This window comes from Cydia amplana, chromosome 6 (assembly GCF_948474715.1).
Source record: "Cydia amplana chromosome 6, ilCydAmpl1.1, whole genome shotgun sequence".
NCBI classification, from domain to species: Eukaryota; Metazoa; Arthropoda; class Insecta; order Lepidoptera; family Tortricidae; genus Cydia; species Cydia amplana.
The window spans coordinates 12,524,866-12,546,461 of record NC_086074.1 but is presented as its reverse complement, the minus strand read 5'-3'; the positions used below and the strand labels follow the sequence as shown (position 1 = coordinate 12,546,461).

The 21,596-nt window shown below is 37.4% G+C and overlaps 2 protein-coding genes across 2 annotated transcripts in view; both read right to left on the bottom strand.

Annotated features, from left to right (window-relative positions):
- LOC134649152 (transmembrane protein 17-like) overlaps positions 1-21,596 on the bottom strand; it is a 269,508-nt gene that overhangs the window by 228,986 nt on the left and 18,926 nt on the right. The window lies entirely within an intron of this gene.
- Positions 901-1,362, bottom strand: LOC134649084 (monocarboxylate transporter 8-like). The gene has a single exon (XM_063503800.1). The coding sequence runs from the start codon at positions 1,360-1,362 to the stop codon at positions 901-903; it is 462 nt and encodes a 153-aa protein (XP_063359870.1).

The window sequence follows — 21,596 nt, the reverse complement described above, 5'->3', positions numbered from 1 at the left end:
CTTCTTCGTATACGTTTAAAAATGTGCGAGTAGCATCTACGGGATGCGGTCTATGATCAGAAGTATTTATAGCAAAGTGTAGCGGATAGCAGTCCCGCGTAGCAACAGTGCAGAGTTTTTGTTATGCCTTTTCCTGTGTGCCATTACTATGTAGTGACGAATAAAACCACAGCACTACCTGCATTCATTGTTAATTTTTCCAGTAGTGGAGAACTTAGTGTAAGGCCTGAGTGGACGCTCGAGTTGGGCGTGCAGCGGGGCGGCGTGTGCGGCGTGCATGTTAAACAAATGCAAGCGTATAGGAGCGGCCTTAGTACACGCTGCTCAAATCACTTGCGAGTCCGACGCCACGCTGCACGCCCCGCCGAACGCTCCGCTTCGAGCGTCCACTCACGCCTTACACTTATGCTTTAATCTTAGTATTGAAACGACTTTTGTAATAGGTACCTTATAAACAGTTTATTAGATTATTATCTTTTAGAAATGTATCATTCATGGAGGTAATATGAAACACGTATGTGTATAATGACGCGATGGATTACACATTATCTGTATGTATCTGTATCTGTCTGTAACTGAATAGGCCGCCAAAAGTTCGCGTAAGTTTCCTGCTAACTTTTTTTTCTATGTTCGGTCGTTGTGGCATTATTATTAGCAGCCAGACCTACTAATGCAATTCGTCTCATTAAAAATAGACTATTATCTTTACCATTTATAGGTGAACCAGGATCTATTGAGGGTGCGCCATGTTGCGGAATTTCACTGGAACTAATTTTTTCATACTACACTGAATTGTCACCCTATACATGAGAATAACAGCGCCCTCTTGACAATTATCATATATTACTGGTCAGGCTATAATAAATAGTGAACGTAATACAGAACAGTAAATAGTGAACGTTAAGCTTCAATAGGAGTAGGCTGGTTAACGATGGGGGAGATGGCAATAGAAGCGGACTCAGTTTCTGGTATCACGATGGGCTCAGGAGCCACAACAACCGGCTCAGGGACAACAATCTCAGGCAAGACAGGCTGAGGTAAGACAACGGGTTCCGGAACCACAATGGGGGTAGGCTGCGGCATAGGCAGAGGCAGGGGGTTGTAACTAGCATCTTCGCCATCCACAACCACTATAGGAGTGGGCTGCGGCACAGGCAGAGGCAAGGGGTCATAACTCGCTTCATCCGCAGGTACGAAGTCGATAATGGGCATGTCAGCAAAAGCAGGGCTCTCTCCAATGACGGCAGGAGCGGCGCCAATCGCGCTTTCGGCCGCGTCGATGTTCACGATGATCTGCACTAGCGGCAGAGGGTTGGCAGAAGCCACGGCAGCCAGGGCGCATAGGGCAATAAAGTATTTCATCGTGATGGGCTGGAATTAAAATAAGTTTGTCACAGGTATCCACTCATGGAATCCATCCTAAGTATATCGTTAATTATTATTGGGAGCATAGAGATCTAGAAACTTTTTTTCGACTGACGAAGAACGGGTACCTATTATAATAGTAAAATTTCTCAAGTCAATGGAATTAATTGTATCAATTTTATGAGGGCAATATAACGCGTGTGTGTGTTTTTTTTTCATACAATATACAACTTAAGCTCTTAAGCTTTAAAATAATAAAATAATTTCAGCTTACCTTACTTGCTGTAGTTCCAAAGTATAAAAACACAGAATAATGCTGTCGTTTTTATACTCGTCCTGTTATAGCGGTAAATACATTTGTAAATTTTATCATATTAAGAGGGATTAAAGGATTTCTTGCCGTTACACATTTAACATGCTTATATAGCCAAATTATCTTATCTATATTGCCGAATGCTATAATTGAATACAATTGGAGATCCCTCAAGAGAAAACAGAAAAATTATATTCAATTTTTCCAGCTTCTATTAATTTTCCCATGGTCATTGTCTGTCTGTGTGAACAAATCATTACAAGTTTGATTATCTATGACATGTGTCACGATGGAATAATGTATGTCCGTCAGAACAAATAAAGAACAGTTAGCAACCAAACCTTGCATCAAATATATTTACATTATATATTTACAACACCTACACCTACAAGCATTTGATTACTTTATAATAATATGCACGGAAATAGTGCCTACAGATAGAGTGCCTATACTGATAAGTGATTTCACCTAAAAGTCATTTAAAATGAGTATTTTGATAATTATAACCAGCAATCAGAAAATTTAATAATTATAAAAGGCAACACGTCGTAATGTCATTTTTCCATCAGTAGAAAATTGTTTTGATGCATTCGTAAAGAGAACTAAATGAAGCGGATTTGATCAGTCGGGAAATCCTTATACATAATATGTAATTAAATGTTGCTATGAAGAAAACGTTTACAACGTCATTTGAAAACTCTCTAGACAAGCTTGTTCAGAGTTGATTGCCTACATTCGTCTACCCACGCATTGGAAAAGTCGGAAAAGTCTTTCCATCCGGTGATAACCCATACATTACATTAATCCTGTATATTTCCCAGCTGGTCGAGTCTGCTCGTTAAATTCCCGTACGTCAATTCGCTAACGAAAGTTTGATGTGTTCGTTCGATTTCATTGGTGCATGCGCACCCTCTTCCACAACCGCGGAGCTTCATGAGTGCGCGTGACACACCTATTATGAGACTGAGTTGGAATTATATTAAGACAAATAGAATGAAAACCTTGGAAAGCCTGCAGTGACAGCGGCGCCGGGGCGCTTCAACGCATACATACGAGTTCTAGACCTATGGAGTACTAGACAACTATTAAAAAAAGCGACGAAAAAAGCAAAATCAAGTATCATTGGAACTAATGAAATGTTTGATCTATATGCTTTTGTACTTAACATCAAACCCCGAAACACAATCAGACACTACTTACTCGGAATCCTGTATGTTTCTCTCATTTTCCAGTTCGAAAATCTTGTGTATTTTGTTAGATGCATCTGATTTGATGGGTGAATTAATGATGTGCCTTTTTTGCACTTGTATAATGTTCATGTACCTACCTATTTAAGTAAAGAACTCTAAGCTCTAGCGAGATCATAGTCTATGGGTACTTGTTTGGTCCCGTGGAAACTGTGCCACGTCTCGCCCTCTCTCAGTAAAAGTACTTTCTTCGAGCCGCTTTCGGAAACTCGTCTAGAACGAATGAATTTCCTCGCTTACTAACCTAACCTAACCTAACCTTGTACGATGTGACATAAGGTACAAGCACTATAATTAGAACTGTCGGCGTTTTATGGTCGCTTGGGAAATGGTGATCACTGATCGTGCCCCTGAGGCGTGAGCCGTGAGCTGACGCGATTCGATGTTGTTTTAAATTGATAATGATAATAGCGTTACGAAATATAAGATTTACAATAACCTGGTTCTTAAAACCCTGAAAGCTGCATATTTCTTTTGGGGGCATCCTGCTTGTTTATTGATTTAGAGGGCTACTAACTATGTAGTAATTGATATTGATAAGATATTTACTGCAACAGTAACATTTTATTAACTGTAATTATTATTATTTTATTGTTGTTATTATCAATCGCACTTGAAATATTTCCAGTTTACGAATGAGGTGAGTAATTGTAATTTTTTATTGGAAATCATAAAGATATCCTATTTGTGGTGCACGCGGTTTGATTAAAGATATAGGTTGTTTAAAGTGTAGGTAAGTCAGGATTTTTGTACTGGTTATAATTTTTTTTATATACTACGTAGTATATAAAGAAGGTACGTTATATACCACGTAGAACTTTCTTTCTGACAAGAAGCGCATTGAAATGACAGGTCACAGTGAGCTGCGGGGACGCAAGATACAATATTTATATTATTTATTACCAAGTCGTCGACGCAGCTGTGGTAAGTAAAAATTTAAATATCTGATGCACTGAAGACCAGCCTTTGTATTTTTATTGCATCTCGGCATTAATAAGATATTAATAAAAATCTATTAACAAAAATTCAATTAGATCCAAAAATATTCATAATTAAGATACATATTGATTTTTGAAGTAGCAAGCTACAGGGCCCGGTCCTATAACACGAACAAATGAAATATATAAAAATTTGAAGATATTAGACTTCCTATTTCATCACTAGTGATACGCTAACATCATTGTAAATTGACACTTTAAACATAACAAAATTCGCACTATATTGCGTGTTAGAATAAGCTATAAAGTGTACTAAAAATCGAAACACAAGTTATTTTTCGAACTCGTTGAACAAATGTTGGTCAGTTTGAGGAGTTCAATTCAAAATATACTTTATTATACAAGCACTTATGAGTACAGCCTACAGTCTTACAGGGCCCATCCGGTATAGTAAGATTTATAACTTACTTTTTTTTTCAAGCTCTCAATATTATTTACTCATGTCTATGCGTCTGTGTCTGTGTTTTATGATGAATAGGGCAAAAAAACCTCATTTTAATACTTTTACAGCATTCTTTGTTATCAGACTTATACATGATGAATGAACAAAGCATCAATCAAGCAAACCCTAGTACCTAAGACATACCACGCAGGCTATGCCAAGTCCTTTGTCTCCCAAAGAATGCATGGATACTGACGTAAAAGTCCCGTTGCGAAAAAATAAAAGCTGGCTCAAGATTTTTTAAAAGTTTTATGTGTCTGGAGCTGGAAACAAAGAGTCGTTTAAATGTTTCGAAAGCCAATAAATATTTTAGAACAGTTTTTACCAAATTAACCTTGCACACGTGTCGAATTAGGTCACGAAAGTTTTGCTAGCAAATAAATCGTCGGGACTTTATTTATTAGAGATATCTTTAGGTAAAATACCTGACTAGTGCCTGGTAAAATATTTCTTCGAGAGATTTATTTTGAAAGAAGAAAGAAAGAAAGAAAATACATTTATTTATGATAAACACAAACTTGTTGACAAATATACAATGTATATATAACATTAGTGCATTTTGCCATAAAAGGGTCACAACTCAGCATGTAGCTGGCAAAGCCAGCGCTGTTCTTCCGTTGTGACCCAGGCGTGCGCCGTTCGACGACGAGGCGGCTATGCCTTATTTAACTAAACTTTTTAGAACTAGAACTATAACTATACCTAAAACATAAAAATTAAAGAAAACTATTTAACATTGCGGCAATTGCCGTGTCTAGAGCAATTGCCGTGTCGAGATTTTGCTATCCCGTTTCTTATAAACGTACTATCAGCGCGAGCGAAATGCACAACAGTCACAACAGACAAATTGTATCTTTCATTATGAATGTGTGAGCGCCGTGTTGTTGGTAGGCTAAATCTAAATATATTGAAATGCTTTTTTTCTGATGTTTACCAAAATATCAAAACGCTACTTTCTAAAATAGGTATTCAAAAATACTGAATAATCCGTGTATGTAACCCGCTAGGTAAAGTGAGATTTCATTTTGATGACCAATTAAAAAAGTAATAAAATAGTATCGAAACGAAGTACCAATAGGCCAATAATAGCCGGGCGGCAACAAGAGAAGGCTTATTCGGTAAAGCCTGCCGCTATGGCGTGCCAATGGTTGCCGGCGCGGTTGCGCACAGTACCTCCACTCCGCGGCGAATTTCGCCGCTCTCGCCCACTGATCTACATTTCACTTCCAATATGGGTCAATAACTGCCCACGCTCAGCCCCGGCCATTCACCTCGCCACTCCGAATCATTGTTCGCCAAATCTAAAGCGTTGCTGCAGGTCAATGACCGGCGACGGTACGTTTGCTGTCAGCGCAAGAGCCTTCTTCGAATGCCACTCGACGAGCTGTCATCAGCGCAAATACAAACATCCTCTTGTTTGTTGTGCCTATACTAGCTAGTCTACAGATAGCATAAATGCTGACCGGTTGGCACAGTATAAGAAACAATCTTTAGGTTTGAAGAGATACCTATATACCTACTGCCTCTTGCTGTTATGTTTACAAGAGTTTGGTTTGTGGGTCTGATAGGTCTATGCCTGACAAAATATGAATTTGCTTTTTAAATCGTGGACCATAGTTAAAATTAAAGATAAATTAAACATTTCTTAGACTAGAAATAAACTTAACAGATAGTGAAACGTGTATGCCACAGATCACCTCGTAAAATTAAACTCTACGCCTATCAAATAGACTTTGACATAGGAGAGCATTTGTATGTCCAGTTTCTACCAGTTTTCAGATATTTTTTTAATTAATCAATTTAGTAAGGTCAAGTGAGGTAAATGCAACTATGGAGTTATTGCGTCTCTCCGTTCTTTCTCGAATACGATTGGTCGAAACGCCCTCCCGTCGTCTAGTAATAAAGCCTGAGCTACTTGGAAATGAAACGTTGCATAGTAGAGGGCGTTTCGACCAATCGTATTCGAGAAAGAATGGAGAGACGCAATAACCCCATAGTTGCATTTACCTCACTTGACCTTAATCAATTTTATTTTACATGTTATGAATCTATAAATGAGTAACATTTAAACAAAAAATGTTTCATTATGAAGGAACAGGGTGTCGGAAACTGCTTAGTTTTATCAATTATCATCGCTTTGAAAACTAATTATGTTTTCAGTGATTAACTTGCAAAAATGAGTAGAACTACTAGAAGTTAGAGAACGTATTAACTTATGGGAACTCAGCATTATATGCAAAATCTACAGAACAGATGTTCGAAACTTTTGTCAAGTGTTAGACGTACACATTTACACATACGACGTAGTACATTTGGACAAGCAAAAAATAACCATTCCATTGATGCCCTACTGGAGGACTCATTGTAATAAATATTCTAGTGACATCAACCAAAATCTTATTTTAGAGTTTTTAGACTAGGGCTTATCTCACAATACTACTTGACATGTAGGTAAGTATATGACCTTTATTGACTACAAATCAATACATATTAATTTATAACATGCAGGTTTATTAACTGTTGTAAAAATAAAAAACCGGCCAAGTGCGAGTCGGACTCGCGCACGGAGGGTTCCGCACCATCAACATCAACATAAAATAGAGCAAAACAAGCAAAAAAACGGTCACCCATCCAAGTACTGACCCCGCCCGACGTTGCCTTACTTCGGTCAAAAATCACGTTTGTTGTATGGGAGCCCCACTTAAATCTTTATCTTATTCTGTTTTTAGTATTTGTTGTTATAGCGGCAACAGAAATACATCATCTGTGAAAATTTCAACTCTCTAGCTATCACGGTTCGTGAGATACAGCCTGGTGACAGACGGACGGACGGACGGACGGACGGACGGACAGCGAAGTCTTAGTAATAGGGTCCCGTTTTTACCCTTTGGGTACGGAACCCTAAAAATATAAAAGAAAGATGAATTTGTAACTGTGCATAGTTAATATTTGGTGCGGTGGAATCGAAAGCTGTTAGGCCCGTTAATATGTATTAATTTCCAAAATTCAAATTTTTTAATATTCCGCGTGAGAAAACTCGTATCCAAATATGTTTATGCACAATGTGATAAATACTGACGCAGTGAATTGATGAGCGGAACATACGGCGATAACTAAATATTTAAGCGGCAAGGAAAAGTGGCGCGCTGAACGGCGCTCGCGCTGTCGTATCATCCGAAGTGTCACGTTGAACTGTTACATAAGCATTTGGTGTGCTTTCGAAAATATTAAACGGCCATTTTTGCCATGTCCCCAGCGAGCAATGACGATTGTTGAAAATGGGAAGGGCTTAAGAAAGCCAGTCGTATCGCCGTACATGTCCTCGATCTACAAAGTTAAGGTAACTTAAATTACCAGTAAATAACATGACTATTACTCATGGTTATGGTGTGGGATGCAATAAAAGAATGTTGATATAAGTAGAGTTAAATATTACAACGTTAGGTAGGTATTAGCTATATATGATATGCGTATTTGTGCATATTGTCAAAACTCAAGATTTTTTCGACTGCCTGTTTCTGTTTGGGTACGTACAGTCGATTAGCGACAAGTCGAGAACATTGTTGACTAGTTGTTGCTAAGTGTATTTAAAGCACACATGCTCGGCACCACAAACGAGCCATGTATTTTGGCCCGGGGCGGTTATGGCACACGGCGGACAGGTCGGCCCAAGGAGAAACACTCGGCTTGCTCCACATTCAAGTTCCGAGCCGATGACTCCTCGTGACCGCGCCCTCCTTAGCGAGTGCTGCTTTATCCGCCGAATTTCTCCAGTGTTCCGCATCATCATGGACAAAAAGTCGAGACCCGTTCGTTGGAAGCGCGGCCTAGTTGCGACTCTGACCTGCCCACATAGCGTACTGCAGTCAATGCCAAACACAGAAGACAATTTCGGCCCAACAAAGGTGATAATTAAGCTGAATGGGGCCAGAAATAGCTTGTCATGTTTGGCTGTGTAGCACGCGATTGACGTGTAACGACAATGGTAACTTTTTGATTGAACAATTGAGGTACCTACTTATGTACGGTATTGGTTGCATGTGTGTATTTATATAAATTTTATTTGAAATAAAGAATTCCTTTGCTGTTTGTAAGATACTTAAATATACAGAAAGTATATTTGCAAGTCTTATTTAGGTATTTAAAACGGTCCTAAATGGCTTTATATGTTCTGCTTTATTTAAAACAAGAACCGTTTAGAATTTCAGGTTATACTTGTGCGTAATTCGGAATTCTTTGTTTAGATCGATATTTAGAATGAAAAGCGGCCAAGTGCGAGTCGGACTCGCCCATGAAGGGTTCCGTATTTAGGGGATTTATGACGTATTAAAAAAAACTACTTACTAGATCTCGTTCAAACAAATTTTCGGTGGAAGTTTGTATGGTAATGTACATCATATATTTTTTTTAGTTTTATCATTCTCTTATTTTAGAAGTTACAGGGGGGGGGGGACATACATTTTACCACTTTGGAAGTGTCTCTCGCGCAAACTATTCAGTTTAGAAAAAAAAAATGATATTAGAAACCTCAATATCATTTTTGAAGACCTAATAGATACCCCACAGCTCAACATTTTTCGAGTTGCAGTTCTAAGTATGGAGAACCCCCAAAATTTATTGTTTTTTTTTCTATTTTTGTGTGAAAATCTTAATGCGGTTCACAGAATACATCTACTTACCAAGTTTCAACAGTATAGTTCTTATAGTTTCGGAAAAAAGTGGCTGTGACATACTCGGACAGACGGACGGACAAACAGACAGACATGACGAATCCATAAGGGTTCCGTTTTTTGCCATTTAGCTACGGAACCCTAAAAAAACTACATGAATAATATAAGACTGAAAAACACGAAGTTTAATATTCATGGTATAGAAAGTAGGCAAAAGTCGTGCAATTATAAAAAATAGCGGTTATTTTAACAGTTACTATCGCATCAGTCATCGCGCAATTACATAATTTGTGGATTGTGCGTGTGCGCCTGTTTCTCTGAACTCTCTTAAGGTGCAGTAAGTTCGTGTTCTTCTCTCACTCTCACTGAGCGTAACAAGCGTGAGCGAGATGGAAGTGCGTGACCGGGGACGCGGATATCATGTTTTTTAATTTTAGATTTTTGTGTTTTAAAAATAAAACATATACCTACTTAATTGCTGAGTTCACTCAAGCATAATATTGCTCATTTTTAGAAATAATTTTCATATGTTTAGCTTTTGTGCAAAATTTATTATAATTTTCAAAGTGCATTTTAGACCTATGTTCGTGATTTGTTTCTATCGAGCGAAAGTCAAAAACACAGGATTCGAATCGCTGAAAGTAGATAAAGGCCTAAAGAATGCTAATTATATTTATGGCAGTCGTACCTATTGTACCTAAAAAGCGCTACGACGATTTTAAAATCTGTTTTCGGAACCTAGTGCATCTTAACCACGAATCGCGCCGTACAACCTGCGCGATCTCCAAATAAGCGGTTTCGTAGCTACCGTACGACGAGAACCTACTGACCGACTGAGTAAGCCCCATCATTGCTCATTCTTTTTTCACTTTCCGGTGTCGATTAAATTAAATGCAGCTATTCGGTCACAGATTGGCTTGGTACTATTTTAAACAGAAGTTTATTTTGCTAAATCTAAAGCGTCGCTTGTTTGTATGAATCATCGTTAGAAAATTATAAATGTTCTTGTCATTGATCAAATACAGTGTTACTTGTAATTGCAATTACAAAATGGTCATTGAAGTAGAAAATAATCCAGCAAATGCTAACGTTCATTTAATATTTTTATTTATTTTATTTTTATTTTATTTTATTTTATTGGGAAACAAACAGCTTTCAATCTTACACAATATGAATTAATATTAATAAAACACAAGCCAAAACAGTTTCCACTAGTAAATTAAAGCAGATATGCTCAAAGGGAAGTACTTAATAGAATACAAAAAATACAAAACGTATTATCCAAAGCAATCAAGCAAACTGAAAGTTATTGAACTACATTATTGTTTCATTTTAACTACTGTATTATTTTAACTAAACTTGTTAGTTAAATCGAGAAGAAAAGAGAAAGAAAGGAAAAATAAATAAATAGATGTACATTCTATGCTAATGTTAGTTTGTTAGGTACATCGTTATAATTATTACTAAGTTAGGGTTTATTTTATTTTTTTATTGAAGTGAGAAATTTACCCAGCTTCATATTGAACACATCAAAATTTGAATATTTAGAGTTATACATTGAGCATGATCTAGCAAGATATGAGTTTTTGAAGTACCTAGTACGACAGAATGGAATGGCAAATAAAGCTTTTGATCTAGTTCGGGAATTAGGACATCTATATGAAATATTGCTAATAAGATATTGCGACTCGATTAGATGGTTTAATAATTTAAACAGAAAAATTTGATCTCTTGATTTTCTGATTTGATGATATAAACTCATTTAAGCCCCGGATCAACATAAACGTCGGCATTGTCGGCAAGCAATGCAAAAAATGAAGTGTTATTTCCCGTAGTAACATTTTATAATGTACCTAGTAAACCTAATATACGTAAGTATAATCGGCTACTCATGAAACAGAGCATAATCATTTTTAACATTTTTAATTTAAATTGCAAATCCTAGTAAAACCTAGAACTCGAACACATTATCGCTCTGGTAGCCAATTATCTTCGTATTTTAATTGATATCCATGAAAAAGGAAAAACTACTATCTGACAGAAATAGTTGCTCGTGCAGCAACTTTCGGGCACTTAGCCTCTATGTTTTTTATAACGTACAAGTTTTCCTCATACACATGAGTTTATCTTTAGGGCTGTTAAAGAACAGTTTGGGCTTGTGATAATATTCACAATAGTGGATTTTTTTGATATCAGTAGAGAAATATGACCTAATGACACTTTTCACAAAGGTGAAACAATTCAGCAAATTTGAAGGTATATACTTAAATTATAAAACTACGAGTGCATTACATAGGTCAACGAACTCAGATATGTAATTTTAAACAGAGTTGCTTGATCGGTGAATAAAAGGTTCATAACATTTACCTAAAAAAACAAGCAACAACGGTTGCACTCCGGGAGTGCCTATAGAAGTGAAAACTCACCTCACTATGTTACCGACGCCCGGTAACACGATACATACGTTTAGCGGAGGTATTCTATTTACTTATTATATACTATTATCATTCTCAAATAAGATCACACTTTTTCACTGACATGTTTATTTACATACTGCCATTACAACGTCAAATTATTTGAACATAATAGGTAAAGAGTCTTGAAAAGGAGTCCGCAACATAAATGTCAAATAACATTGAGTTTTTCTTTATTGATTTAAATGCCATCTAAATTATGAGTGGCCATCTAAACCTTACGCCCCTTACGGTCACGTGATCGCCTTACGCCCCTGACTGTCACGTGATCGCCTTACGCTGTCTCGAGTTTATCATTTTTCCCCCACCTCAAAAAGTGCCCAGCGCCACTAAAGAAGTTTTCACTTCAAAAACAAAGTTAACTTGTATAATAATACGTAACAATTTTATCCTTAGCTAATTAGACAAATTAGGATAGTAAATTTATAGGTTTAATCTGAAGACGTATTATGGTTACCTTTATCACCCCAGTCAATACGATAAGCACCACCTCTTACACTCGGGCGCTCCTCATGGTCGGTCAATATGTCAATGAGATTTTGTGGTAAGTATGTGTCTAATGTAATCTAAGCAAACTAATTTCGGAGAGGTGCGGCGTGCAATTCCGGGCGACGCAGGCGCGTCCAGCAGCTGTCGCTACGCAGCGCAGCGCAGGTAAATGTCGCGCATGCGGCCTCCGCACTCACAAACGGCCTTTGCAGTTCGGCGCGGTCGACGACCCGATCGAGGTTATTCACCCGCATTTTCACTTTCGTCCAAAGGATAACTGTACCACATAACATAAGTCACGTGCGTGTCATAATTCAGTCGCAGGCGATTCCGCATCGCGGTTCCTGATGCCTGAGAGGAATACGTAACATGGGATTCACCTAATTCTCAAACAAAGCCTAAACGTGACCACTATTGTCTCTAACTTCTTTTTATACACCTATTTTTAGATGCCGTCGTACATTGTATGTACTCGTATGTAAGGTTTTTGGGCATTACTCGTCGGTGCGTTTATTTTCTCTGCATAAAGTGTATAATTACATAAATGTCAATTGAGCGGACGCCCGATCACCTGCGCAGAGCTAGGAGGTTGTTGCACTTATGATAGCCGATGTCGTAAGGCGGGCGATGGACCGGTGTGTCCTTTTCGCGTATTTTGGGTACAATTAGGTAATTTCTTGTTAGGTGGTGGGGACGATGCGTGGGGTTGCGGGCTCAGCGGTTGCGCAACCGGTCGTCGACTCGGTTATGTCAGCGGTTTACGTAAGCGTCCCTCGGCGGCGCGGGCGCCAATTGTAACCCGCGACCGTTTCGCACTTCGCGCGGACTATTTGCAGACGACCGCGACTCGTTAGCAAGATGCGATCCATCGTTTTGACACGCGTTAAAACGATCAACCCCATATTATGGCACTCCTACACAGGTTATATTGTTTTTCTTTAGATTAGCCTATATATTTCTGGTCGCGGATAGGGAATGTAGCAAAGCGAATGTTTCATATTATAATTTATAATGCATTTTGGTTTTACTACTTCTTATTGCTACAAATATAGGTATATGAAAATAAATGAATTGAACTAAAATATATTACAGGAACGTTTATAAATTAACACAAAACGATTTTTAACAGCGCCGCCTACAACATTGCGTAAAGCAAACCGCCGTCCCATTAAGTTTAACCTTTCGTTAATCGATTAGAAACAGTGCCTATCAGTTCATTGTGGCCGTTGAGAAAATGTGCCCTAAAGGAGTAATTAAGATATGGTCGGGTTGGGTTGTAGAGAAGGGGCTGGAGTGGTTGCGTCAGCGTGCCGGAGAGCGGCCGGACTCAACGCACAAGGTTGCAGAGGTTCAATGCTCTAGAAATACGACACCCGACCCCGCAACCGCACGCTGCGTCGCCCGCGCTCGTAGACCCCACGGCTACGACGCGTAGACCACAGGAAACCAATACTTATCAATTGGGAATATCTACTCCAAATGTTACAAGGGTCCTTGGGGAACTAGATCGGGTTAATCGTGTGTAGTACTTTTGGCAATTGATAACAATTGTTTCGTTGATTTTTTTGCATAAATTCATAACAAAAATAATAAATCATAATAAATACGGCATGAGACAATCGTTTTCAGCTTAATTTATATTAATTTCGATTCGGTTAGTTTGGTTATATTATGTTTTTTACAGAAATTAATTCATCATTTCAGAATCCTTCAGGAGGAGCATCAGGATTCAAAGACAATAACATTACGTGAGACATAATAGACCTTTTTACCTATAAAGCAGTATTATTGCAAGTTCAATATAATTCTAGAGTAGGTCTTAAGTATAATTTATGCCGGTTAATGAACTTAAACCTACCGTGACATTTATCGCTCGAAGTGTTTATTGAAATTAGGTAATTTGAATTGCGATATGCAATTAGTGATTAAAGTCACAATATTTTATTCATTTTGGGATTCATATGCCAGTTTGCGTCAGACACTTAACATTTTAATGCTGTGTAAAATGTTGAAATTAAAAGGAAGTAAAGCATTCAAAGTTAATTAAACGCATTCAGTATAAAGTATTATAATCGTTTATGAAAATAATGAAGTGTAGCCAGTTCAGATACGTAGATGTATCTGAACTAGGTCCTACACTTTTATTTATCAACGCTTCAAATATGGGTTTAAGCTGTTAATTTAATTTAGATTTAAAATGAACTTTAGATAGGTAAATATCCATGGAGAATAGCGGTTTAAATGAGCTACACTTCTATTAATGAATACAGTTAACAATGGGCCTTTGTTGTTCCGCTCCCGAGGGCAGTTTTGTTTTACTACCTACAAACTTTCAAAAGACACGTCGTCGAAGCACGTCCAATGAGCCAACCTGGCAAATGTTTCGCAATTTTTATAAATAATTTTGCCTCTGACCTTTGTGCGCCACCGAATTTAACTCAATTGGTATTCCTGTGGCGACGATGTGTGTTTTTCGTAACATGTGTTTCGGCGCAGCGCAACCGTGACCAACATAGCTACACCACCGCGTACCACGCAGGATACAAATCATTTTCGTCACTTTGTGTACGACACTTTATTATGCGTGAAAGTTTTAAAGCCGAAAACACTCTTATACGAAACAAAGCGAATATATTACGTGTTGGTTCGATACCTACCTGTTTTCGAATAGAAATTTTAAAAAATTTTGACCTTAAATGATGTCACTAGTATGATCATCCTTCATCAACGTCATCACTTCATCAGTTCCACCGGCACTAGGCTTCTTAGATTGAACTGTAATACGCTGTCACAATCTGGTGGCTAATGGCCCTAATACTCCTACAGACTCCCTCAGGTCGCCTAACGGAATTGACCTATAAGGCCTAAATACCCTGGTATAAGAAACCTTTTTCTATCATTATTTTTATATTAACAAATTTAGTCTAACTACCTTTTTGATTAAGAGCAGTATCCGATAAGGTTAAATAGGACGCTCAACGCATTTTAAGCAGAGTAAACATATTTTTCAGTGCAATCTTATCATTATCACAAATCACTTGTATTCCTATGTAGGGTCATGTGCTTGATGTCATGGAGGGATGATCTCAGAAAGTGATTATAAACGAGATAGTCAAGACCACTTACCAGGATAAATCCTCATAACGGCCTCAACGAAGGTTGGTGAGCATACGTATTTATAACTAGGGTCACCTTTATTAATACAGTGCAACTCTAAACTGACACAGCCTAGGTCTTTCAAAACACAAATATGAGGTTATTTTTATACTCTGATAGATCGTAGTTTTAAATTTGCATCTGAGAAATGCGAGTTAGGGCCAATTACCATTTTTAAAATACATAAGTATAATTAAAAACTAATGTGTTTTTGTAACCAGCGCTTTGACATTATTTCGAGATCGATTTTCTGTATATCGCGCGCTACGGTCCGAACGGTGACGGTTTGTTTATTTATTTTTTGAGCGAAATGTCGAAACGTTGGCAATTTCTCCGCTCACTTCTTTGCTTATTCTGATTTCTTGCAAGAAACCGTAGAAAGCGTCACAGTGCTTATACAACTCTTTAACACTCGCAACGGCGCCGTTCGAGATCAGATCACCAAAAATCTTTGCTGATTCGCGATAGCAACTACTTTGGGCCGAGTTCAGTGACCCCGTTGGCCCGCTCTACTGAGAGTTTCACCGCAATAATATTAGCAATATTTATACGTTACGCCCGTAGGCTGAAAATTATGAATTTAATTATGGTTAGGTATTAATAACACGTAGCAGTTGCGAAATTCTGTCAAATAAATTAAGTAAAACACTTGTTTTCCGCATTTATTATACATAATTCGGAACCTTTCAGACAGGTTTTTTAACTATTTCTACGAAAGCACACTAGGTGATATAATTAAACTTATAGTTTAAATTTAAAATACAAATAGAGTACTATAGTGTGTCAAAGGTCTATTTGATTTCAAACATAGACAGAGAGAATCATACTATCTTTGTCTAACACTAGCACTAGCACCCAAAAGAAAAGGATGAGTATAGTTTATTTTGTTCCTATTTACTGACAAGATTTGGTTGACCCAGTATACCTAAATAGAAAACCAGTAAGTATAGAACCAACCTCTTTGACAGCATTTTGAAACTTTTGCAATAGGTTATTATATAAGCATAATTTAAATTCAAAATTTTCAGCCTAAAGGCGTACCGCAACTTATGTAAGTATATTGCAAATATTTCTGTGGTGAAACTTTTTTTCTATTTCTTACAAAACTCTTACATATTAATAATAGTCAGCCTATGAGCACGGTGCGGTAGCTTTACTTTAGTACAACTTCAACATTTTATAGTGACCTAGTAGGTAAGATGTCAAAAAGCTCTTTGTAGATAGTAGATAAGTACCTAGATTATTATATTGATTTCAAAGATATTTTTATTTTTAACCGATTTCAAATAGGAGGGCTTCGCAAATGCATGGGATGTTTGTCTTTAATGTATGTTCCCTGATTTTTCTCAATAGAAACTTACCTAATTTATGTTTAAAAGAGATTGTTTGTTTAATTGCCATCTAGGCAAAATAATTTGTTAATTGGATACTGGAGAAATTAAGGAAGCCCTTCAAATATTACTATAAACACTAGGTGTGATAGTGGTTTAGCTACCTATTTGTAATAATATCATAGACTTCACTACAACACCGCGTCTCCCTTATGCCTTATTTTTACTATTTTTCTGTTGATTGTTTATAAGAAAGCGACCTTTCTGTGTCTGACCTTTCAACCCAGAGGGGAACTAAGCCGTACAGGGTTACTTAGTCGTAGTGGGTAGTAGTAGGTATATGTAGAATATGTTTTCCTTTGCTGAAAAGCGAGTAAAACATCAAATGTTGTTTCGTACTTCCGAAAAGTTATTTTAAGTTCCGAAAACCGAATATTAATCGGTACAAGCCGGGGTTCGAATCCGCGACCTCCAGTTTGAAAGTCGCATGCCTCACCACTTAGTAACGCTCTCAATCGACGCTCTGCTGGTCATGTGCACGTTAATACAACAATACCTACTTGGCCAGCAATTTCCACACCGTGACAAAAATGATGAAATTGCAAAGATATTAGAAAATTAGATATTGCTAATGATAGTATTAACATGATAAGATCGCGATTCTCATTCATGTTTCCATTCATAACTTCATTTTATCTGTTTAATCACGCACATATAAATATAATATATTATTATAGTAATAAATATATATGCTTCAGAAAAAAAGGAAGCCGCGAATTCCAACTATAAATACAACCATAACGAACAATGTTTTAAGGAATAATAGTGTAATAAACTTGCGATTTGGCGAGGTATAAAGTCGTAATATTAATATGGATATGACTTAAGTAAATTCGGTACCTACTATGTACCGAATTTAATACCTAGTAGTAGTCCCCTGGAGCAAAAGGAAAGTATGAAAAAACAATATTCTGTTATTTATAGGTACCTACATATTTTTACGCTTGAACAATTTACACGCTATAACCAACATCCAATAAATATTACATGTGTAAATTATGTTATTTCAACGATTGTAGGTACCTACTAATAAGACTGTTCAATGCATTAACCTCTTGTCTTGCCGCAAGGCTTGCACAATTTTTTTATTGAGGTGTGCAATAAAGAAATATACATTGAATTTTATTGTAACTACCCTATTCAAAGTTCAAATATACTTTATTCATGTAGGCCTAGCAACAAGCACTTGTGAATAGTAGCTACTTATTACATATAATTATATTATTTTAATTTATTTTATTTTATTTTATTCTCGAGCTCCGGGGGTATATCCATGTTAGCACAACGTGTATGGGTCATTCACCCCAACTCCGATCACTGCAACCGAAGTCCAATCAGTTATAAAACATGGTCCGAGTGGGCATATTGTCAGGAAGTTAGCACCCTGCGCACTGCGCAGGCTCTGGCGCCGCTTGCGCAGCGCTATGCACAGACATATCTGATTAGAACTTCCAAGTACATAAGTATATGAGTTTTGTAATGTGAAATGAAAAGTTTGAGTATCTTGTTGTAGCCACACGATCGCACATCATTCAGCAGCGCGGCGGCGGTCAAGTAAGAAAGTTTTGTTTACGCGATTTTTGTATGCTGTGGCTGTAAAAGTTTGATAGTAGCCGCTTTCACGTCATTACTTACCTTTAAAAGAAGTCAGCTAGTAAACAATCATACATGATTATGTAGAATGCATGATGATACCTCTGTTGATGGGCAATTTTTAATCGCCTTAAATAGTCTTAAGAAATGGACTGGAGGCAGACAGCATAGAAGATTCATTCGCGCAACCTGAGATAGATCGCCCCAATATAATATATTTTTAAGAAAATACCTAAGAGCCTGGTTTACGTATACATAGCGTTACATTTATGAGTCTATTTTGATATGTCTGCGTTACCGGAACGCCTAGGTGGTACGCAGCCTTTCACGCACTTAATTTGGCAGGACCCCCTTCATGCCGCCCCCCGCCTCAGCGAGAGAAAGTAGTTAGCCTATACGCAATGCTAGGGGTCGTCGACCGAACTCGAAAATCCGAACCTCTGACGAAAAGTGACACACTACCTGTGAGCAATTTATATTCAGTAAGTATGGTCAGTTTCTTGTACGGCCGATGAATGGGCAATGCGATTAGGTCAGGCTAGCTTAGCAACTGCCTATTGTGTGCGCATGCTGATGGCTGGCACGCAGTAGCCCTAACAGTGCCATAGAATACCTGCATACTAACTGGTTGAGTTTGAATCCCTCGTATATGTTTCTGGAAACCTACAGTTTAGAGTAAATGAGTGTCAATATATCACTATTACGAGTATGTCATGTTACCATCAGGCGTTAGTCTGCTCGTTTGCTAAGACGCATATCATCATTTGAAAAAATATTCTCGTCAGACGCATAAGTAGTATACCTACAGTATCACCGACCTAACGTTATAAAATGAAAATATTATAAATAATAACTAAAATGTTAGATACATGTATGTATCTGTGCCAGTAGATACCACAGGGATGTCATATCGAGGTTTAGTAAAGTAATATTTTTGTTTTATTTGTTAATTGCATTAAGGGACATTACATCACGAGTGCTACAGCTCTATTACCTATATACTAATACTTCTACACTGAACCAGTCAAACAAGTTTTATTAATATGGCTGAAAATCTTGAGGAAAACGTATATCTGTGAATAAATCCAAAGTTGTGTGGGAAATCCCCCACTTGCACTAGACCTGAGGTGTTAGAGCTGTATCTTCTCTTCCTTGAGGAACTGATTACCTCATGGCACTTGTAGAACGAATACAAACTAAGGTCCACTCCACACTAGCGTCTTTTGAGCGTCGTCGTCTAATCAGCGCTATGGAAAATGGCGTTGCTGCGCAGTTGCATCAACGTTGCGTCGAGCTGTAGCCATAGAGTTAAACAGACGTTGACGCTCGGAAGACGCTAGTGTGGAGTGGCCCTAGCAATGACGAAGATGAAGAGATTGTTTTTTAGGGTTCCGTACCAAAAAGGTACATAAGGAACCTTTGTTTAATTTAACTATAGTCGGTAGCACCATACATTTATAGATAGGTATCTGCGCTTCGTACAAATGCACTTGACAACAACTGCATTTTTTGTTAATTTGACCTTGATATCTTCGAGCCTTATAGAGCAGGAAGCATGCAATTGGCATTAACAAAGGCGTGGCTGGTATACGAGTATGGCAAACATGATTAACATGCAAATCACTATTTATGTTTGTAGAAATAAGTCAATAAAACAATGCGAATATGAACAAAAAACACGCCTCATAAAGTTGTACCTATACGTATACATAAAGGTGTTCAGCGTCGAACACAAACGATGTAGCCAAAACTATTAAAGCGATGAACAATGTTTTAAAACTGTTAGTATTATAAATATTTGCTTCTATTCAAAAACAAAACTTAGTAGATAGCTAGAGCAATAACATAAGTACAAAACGGATGTACTTAGAGAACAATTCATTAGGTTTTCTTGGTATTGGTCTTGGTTGGCTCTTGACGTCGCGAAGCCTGGGGCACAACTTGCCGTCAACGAAATAAGGATATAATATAAGCAGTTTTATACATGTACATTTGTATGCATTTTCTAGCTCAGACATTAAAAAACCAGGTCTCTATCTTTACTGAAAGAATTACGGTTCGAAACCAAATGTTTTGATACAAATGTCAAACGACAGGTTAACGTAAGATGGCTTGTCAAAGCAAAGTGTTTTCACACGCATGGAGTTATGAAAAGTGCGTATTGTATTGAAACAAATAACAATATGTTTGCATTAACCGATGTTAGCGAGGAGGCGTTAATTACACTGTAGGTCCTCATAAGTGGAGTGGGACAGTTAGTGTTCATATTAACAGCAACACTTAACTAACTGTTGATAGACTTTATGTAATTGTAATAAGGTTTATGGATGATCATTTAACAATGTCAACGATGGTACGTGACAGTTATATACCTAGGTACTGCTGAAATCATCGTGGAAAATCCTACAGGATATTTGACATCCGCGGATGCGGATGCGGATTTTTAAAGGCTCACATCCGCAGATGCGGATGTCAAGATAGGTACATAAAAAACGTCAAATATTACATTTTAGTAATTTTTATTTGGAAAAAACCGGCCAATTGCGAGTCGGACTCGCGTTCCAAGGGTTCCGTACATTAAGTCCCATTCACGCTTGACTGCTCATTTCTAATAGGTTTTTTTGGCGAATGACTAAATTACCTAGCAGTCTAGCACTTACGCCGATGCTAAGAACAGCCACATCCGCATCCGCATTGATTTTATGCGGATGCGGATGCAGATGCGGATGTTGAAAATAATGCGGAAGTTCCGCGGTTGCGGATGCGGATGAATCGCAACATCCCTGTTTCAAATACCATTTTAATTAGTTTGGAATTTAAATAGTGATAATGATATATTATGTACTGTTTTTGTAAAGAATTTTACCAAAATTTTGTAAAAAAAGTGACAATTTGTTTAAAACCTGCTGTGATTACTGGTAACAAAATTCGTATGTATTGTATTTTGTCTTCAGCTTCTATTAACCTAAAAAAATTATAATCTTCCAGGTTGCTGAAACTTGATAGATATAAATATTGAATTAAACATAGCTTTAATACCAAACAACATAGAAACACAAAAGTTATACAACCTAAGAACCTAGTTAATCAATTCATAGTAGAGTGTATATTATAAATTCATTGCCAATAAATCAAACGTAATCTGTTGTTAAAATGGGTAAGTACCTGCTTAGCCTTTAGTACCTACTACTTAATAGTGCTTAATATCGTACTAGGTGTACTATCTAGCAAATTACCTAGGTACTTATAGTTTATAACTATCTAGAAACATCTAAACATTTAAATATAAGTAATAAAACCGTACAAACTAAATAAAAAGAACCAGACTCGCCTTCTTACAGACACGATATAAAAAACCTCACAGCAAAAGGGCTGGGAAAGTCACGATTCGTGAATGATTAGCGACATAAAAAATAACCGTATTAAAAACATAACAGAATTGTGGCCCAGTCTACTAA

Coding starts and splice junctions, on each gene's coding strand:
- LOC134649084 (XM_063503800.1), bottom strand. CDS start 1,362: ATGAAATACTTTATTGCCCTATGCGCCCTGGCTGCCGTGGCTTCTGCC.